The following is a 6,000-nucleotide window of genomic DNA, read 5'->3' as shown; positions in this document are numbered from 1 at the left end:
ATACCTCAGTGAGCTGGATTTAAGCTTGTAATAGATAATTACAGAGGAGTAGAAGCTGTTATTTGTATTTTAATAATACCATACACAAACACACATTTATATACATACACACATGATAGCACTGTTATTTGTATTTTAATAATACCATACACAAACACACATATATACATACACACATGATATACATACATGCATGTATGAGAGAGAAAAGCAGGCCAGTAGGGGGCTAAGATGCCTGGATCCCACATGAACAACTGTATAGTTTGAGTCATGACCCGGCAGCTTGAGAACAAACCAGGTGGATGTGTGTGAGTGCCCCAAATCCCAAGACGAGGAAGAAGAAGGGACTGGAGCGTGGCCATCCCCGCTGAGGGTGATGGGGTGGAGTGGTTGCTTTCTCTCTTCATCTTCTCTCGGTCTCCTGTGAGCACACATGCCCTATACTAAAGGGGAGAGAGTGGGAGGAGGGGGAGAGAGAGAGAGAGAGAGAGAGAGAGAGAGAGAGAGAGAAAGTACCACCGACAAGGTCTCATCATGTCACAATTTCCTTTCCATAGCCCTCCTCCAGCTCCTCGGGATCTTGGGTGCCAGTGCACACACTCAGTGTGTTTTCAGGTTGATCTGTGGACCTGAACTGTGCTTAGACATGTGGCTTCCAGCACTTCAGTCCATTATGCTATGGACTATGCTACCAGGCTGGGGCAACACTTAATATTTTTAGGTACCTACATGATCTGTGACAAACTCTCTCAATGTATAAATAATCAATCACAACTCTAGTGTTAGAAAGTAGTACTATCTCAACTTACAAAGAAACAGGTTGTGACATAAACATTATCTAAACATGGAAGAAAAGGAAAACACAAACCACCTAAAATTAGCCACTATGTTTTTGTAAAATTTTGTTTTGGGGCTACATTAAACATCAAAAATAGGTAAGGGAACCAGCAGTTTGCGTAATGGCTATGTTGCTGGCCTCCCACGTAGTCGACCGCGGTTCGCATCCCAGACCCGGTGACTTAAAACTCACGCTGGGCGTGTGTGCGTGTGTGCCCAAGATCCCGAGAGGAGAATGAAGAAAAAGGGATTGCGGCGTGACCATCCCCCCTGGGGGGTGATTTCTCGCTTTCTGTCTCTATGTCTCTCTCTGTCTGTCTGGCGAGCGCACGTGCCCTATAGCAAAAAAAAAACCTCTCTCTCAAAAAAAAATTGGTAACAACAATCATTTGGTAATTAGATACATTCAAATACATACATAAATCACATTCGAAGCTACTTACAAACACAAGCTAAATTTGCATTACTCTTGCTATTTTTTTCTACTGTAGATACTAAAAAGCTGAGTAAGCATTTATTTCTAGAATATGACATTTGCCTTTGAAGTAAAGAGTCATCATTTCATAAACATAAGCTAAAACTGAAGTGCTTTGTTTAGTATGATGGTGGTTAGTTTTTTACATAGCATTATGAACTTTAAGAAAGGACATTTAATAGGCTAGACTTAGGCATCAACAACTACTCATCACCACCTAAAGCCAATGCCATGTCTAAAAAGCATATTAACAATTTTAACATATTATACACCTTAGGTGTTCTACGTGTGAACACCTTCACAGTTTCATTCAACCCAATGAATCCTTTATGATGCTGCTACAGTTCGTTTACATAGCTAAAGTGGTTTACATAGCTAAGAGTAGATAGTTGTTTATTAGAAGTAAAAAAAAACGACCCAGTGCATAATTACACGAAAGCATGGTGGCCTGCTGCAGACAGAATTTCTATTTAATTATATATATCCGTTTAAAAAGTCTTTCTTCCTTTCGAAAGCATGGACTGACTTTTTTAATGCCACATTTACATAGTTTGTTGACTGTCCCTATGTGCCTAAGCAGGCCTTAAAGATGAAAGTTGGATAAACAAGGTCCCTGCTCTACTGAGCACACGGCCAGCTTTTTATAAGATTACCAGAAGCCAAATTTGAAAAATGAGCCGGAACGCTGGGGGTTGATGAGGGACTCCAGCTCGCAGTAATGGGTCCACACCAAAAAGTAGTAGGTGGCGGGATTTCCCGGCTTTCAGACCTCTGCCAGGCTACCCGCCAGCGCATCGCCACGCCAAAACGGTTCCCCACCCTGCGTATCAATGCGCATGCGTCCCCGGTGGGACGGGCAATGACCCTGAGAGGTTGCCGTCGCGCTGTGCGCGGAGAAGACGTCGCGCGTGCGCAGGCGCCCGGCGCAGAGCCCTGCCGGAAGCCAAGATGGCGTGTAGGTGCTCTCCGAGCCGCAGTTGGCGCCTTATCAGTGTCTGACCCGGCTGTTTTGTGAGGATCTGTGGCAGACGCGCTGTCCACCGCCATGGCCCGGCATCGGAATGTCCGAGGCTACAACTACGATGAAGGTAGGTGGCAGGATCATTCCTAGAGATCACTTTTGCCGTTCCAGCTGGGATTCCAGCTTGTTGGCATCCACTTTGAACTGTAAGTTCCTCCACAGCGGGCCAGACTAGAATTCGGGGAGGCCCACTTGGAAAATAGCATGACGTTGGCGTGCCAGCGTCTGATGTTGTTTTGAGTCGTGATTTCTGCTGGGATGGATTTTACTTATTGGGGGAAGTGCTGCACAACCTCGTTTGGAAAGGACATTTGGCAAGGTTGGGATCCGGTGATGTTTATACACGTAAGCTTTGTCACCTCTCCCATTGTTTCCTCCCAGGTCGGGCACTCACGTGTCTGCTGGCTTCTGCTCCTTGAACCCGGTTTCAGAAGTGTCCCTGAAACGTTGCTTATCTATAAAACACGAATTGACTTGATACTTGCCTTCAGCCTGTCTGTTGTAACTGTTAGATTTACTTGCTTAATCATTGTGTGTGTTTATACATATTTAGTGCAGAACCTAGCTTGAGCAAACGGATTATTTTTCAACGAATTTTGAACAGAAAACTTAGTAGACATTAGAAAAGGTACACATTATAAAGGTCCAGAGAATAGATCGATAAGAGGATCTTGAGATGTATACTAAATTCTTGACTGTTAATGCCTAATACACATGTATTTTGAAATGGGAATAAAAAGTAATTCTAGAAGGGGCCGGCAGGTGGTGTGGTGGTTAAGGGCCCTGGATCTCCACATGGCCTAGGGCTGTTCAAGTTCCAGACCTGGTGGCTTGCTTTCTCACTTTCCCTCTCTGTCTCTCTTTCTCTCTTGCTCTGTCCCTCTCTGGTCAAATTAAAATAAATAAATACATATATACAGTCAAATAAAATAATTCTTTTAAAAAGAGTTCTAGAGTAAAGACATAACAAGGATGTAATGATTTTGAAAAAAAAAAAAGTAAAAGGGAAATGTATGTTTGTTTTCTAGAAGTTTAGAAGGAGTTATATCAATTTTAGGGAGGGCACATCTTTTCATTCAGTGGGTACTTAAAAGCATCAGGAAGCATCATATCAGCTAAAAACAAACGAGCTAATGAAGAAGAGAAAGATTAGAAACCTGTGTTTGTTTTGTGAAGTATAGAACATGTAGTGCTTAGCATACTGGTGTTTATTATTGATGCCACTGGTAGATTATTTTAGAAGATTAGTATGCACTAACCAAAATGAAGGGTAGGTAGCACTCTGCTACTTTTTGGGGTCTGTGACCCAGTACACTTGTCACCTGTTACTTTCTTTGTACTTACTTTAGAATAGAGGGCCTTTTGCAGTGGGTGTTACCCCTGTCTTTCTCAGAAACAATTATACAGGGACATATTTTCATAAATATGATATAAAGGACATGAATAAACCTGATTTATTAATTTTTTTCTTTTTTTTGGGGGGGGGTCAGTGGTTGCTTATTATTACTGGGGGACGAGGAGTAAGAAGGCACTCCCCTCTCCATGGGGGATAGTCATGCTACAATCCTTTCTTCTCCATTTTCCCTCCTTTTGGGATTTTGGGCATGCACGCATATGTGCTATAGTGTTTTCCAAGCCACTTGGTCCCAGACTTCAACCATGCTGTCAGCCATGTGGGCCAGCCACCTTATCCACCATTCATTTCTTTAACTGATCATTTATCAACTGGTCAACCAATGTCCATGTTTAGAACAGTAACACTGGGGACTGACAGTAAGATATTTGAGAGTAGTCTAAAAGGCAAAGATAATAGAAGTAACAGATGACTAGAGTATGTATTGACAAAGTGCTATGGGTTTTGTAAATAACAATTAGTTCAGTATGGGTTGGAGGTGTTTAAGCAGGATTTCTAGTTGGAAGAAGTCTTTATGGAAGTTTGACCTGGGAGTGAGTACTAAATATCTTTATGCCTCATCCACCCAGGTAAGGTTGTCATGTTTCTTTGGAACAATTGGTGACATCATAACCAAGGTGTTCCTATAGCATAGGTGGTTCATCCCTTTTTCCTGCTTATAAAAGTTCTACTCATTTTTAAGGTTCAATTCACTTCTCTTCTTCCCAGTTAAACTTTCTCTTGGACTTTTTAAAAAAAGAATTATTTATTTAATTGTATTCATCATTTATTTTAATTTGACCAGAGAGAGACAGAGAGAGGGAAAGTGAGAGAGCAAACCACCAGTCCTGGTACTTGGTCCATGGTTGGCCCTGTGGGAGAGTCCAGTGTCTTAACCACAGCGCCAGCTCCTGGCCCCTCTCTTGGACTTTTGAATAATTATTTTAAAATTCTTCAAGTAATATAACCCCATAAGAATTTATGCTCTAGGGCCAACAAGTAGCATTGTGGTTAAGGTGCTGAACTCCCACATGGCTGATTGTGGTTTGAGTCCCGAACCTGATAGCTTGCTTTCTCACTTTGTCTCTCTGGTGAGCACATGTGCCCTATTGCAAATTTTAATAATAATAATATAATAATAATTAATAATAAAATCAAATAAAAAAGTTTGTGCCCTAAAACTTATTGTTTTTTTTTCTTTTTAGCTCCCATTTTGTTTTTTGCTGTAATTTGGGTCATATTTTACATGACTACTTTAGCTACTAGGTTATTTATTTATTTATTTATTTATTTATGAGTGTGAGCACATCTATATTCCCAATAGGGAGCTAATGCCATAATCCATCTCTAGCTTCAGCCAGTCTGAGATCATGGGCACACACATGCGTGGCTTACTCAGGGAGGTCTCCACATGCTAAACTAAAACCTTCCCATGTGGGTTAGCCCACAGAGTGTTGCACTGTGCCACTGTCTCACTCCCATAGATTAATTTTATATTTACTCCAGTAGTTGGTACAACATAGTAAATACTCCTAAAATTCAGTTGAGGAAATGAGTTTACTTTACAAAGATCACAGGAAAGAATTCTCCCCATCTTTTTGTATGGTGGCACTTTTTATTTATTAACTCTGGATCCTGATCTAATAGTTTATTGACTGTTACCCATTTTGACCCATTTTTATTATGTCGTACATTTTTTGTAGCATTTACCTAAATTTTGTTTGTAGTAACTTGGTCTTAGCCTTGCCCTGAAGGAGCTGATAGTGTCATACTCTTCCTGCTGCAGGAATACCTTCAGAAGCTAACTCTGTCCTGGAATCGGTTTGGATATTATATTCCTGGGAAACTTTCCCTAGCCACCATACTTCCAGTTCTAGTTCTGTTTTTCAGTTGTGTGTTCTCAAATTGCTCTGTAGTTCTCATGTTAAGTACTTGTCATATGGTTTTGTTATTAAGCATTTTCTTGTTTATGTTTCTATCAGATTTTAGGTTTGGAGAGAGCTGGGAATGTATTCACTGTTACACAAGTGTGTCTAGTAGTCTCTGGCCTAGTGTTAATTACTACTAGTGTTAATAGTTGTTAATAAGTAGATAAGTTTATGTAAATATATATATGTTCCTAGTGGTTATTAGTTTCACAAAGTTTGATACATTGATTTATAACATAAATATAGTGCTAAATAGGTGTCAGGTAATCGGCTAAACCAAGTCTTGCCCTGGAGGAGCTGATAATCTTATGAAGTGAATCAGTTATAGTACTTTGAACACAGTAAA

At 40.6% G+C, this 6,000-nt stretch overlaps 1 protein-coding gene across 2 annotated transcripts in view; it reads left to right on the top strand.

Annotated features, from left to right (window-relative positions):
• Positions 1-2,225: 2,225 nt before the first annotated feature.
• Positions 2,226-6,000, top strand: part of HBS1L (HBS1 like translational GTPase) — a 96,308-nt gene continuing 92,533 nt past the window's right edge. The window contains exon 1 of one of the 2 annotated variants that reach the window (XM_006144340.3): positions 2,226-2,400. In XM_006144340.3, the coding sequence (XP_006144402.1) occupies positions 2,358-2,400 (43 nt within the window). In that variant the 5' untranslated portion in view covers positions 2,226-2,357. The remainder of the gene's footprint in view (positions 2,401-6,000) is intronic. The other variant, XM_006144339.3, reaches the window with a different exon arrangement.

Source organism: Tupaia chinensis, unplaced genomic scaffold (genome assembly GCF_000334495.1).
Source record: "Tupaia chinensis unplaced genomic scaffold, TupChi_1.0 Scaffold000117_2, whole genome shotgun sequence".
NCBI classification, from domain to species: domain Eukaryota; kingdom Metazoa; phylum Chordata; class Mammalia; order Scandentia; family Tupaiidae; genus Tupaia; species Tupaia belangeri.
The sequence above is the reverse complement of the archived record's forward strand: the minus strand, read 5'-3'. Positions and strand labels throughout refer to the sequence as shown.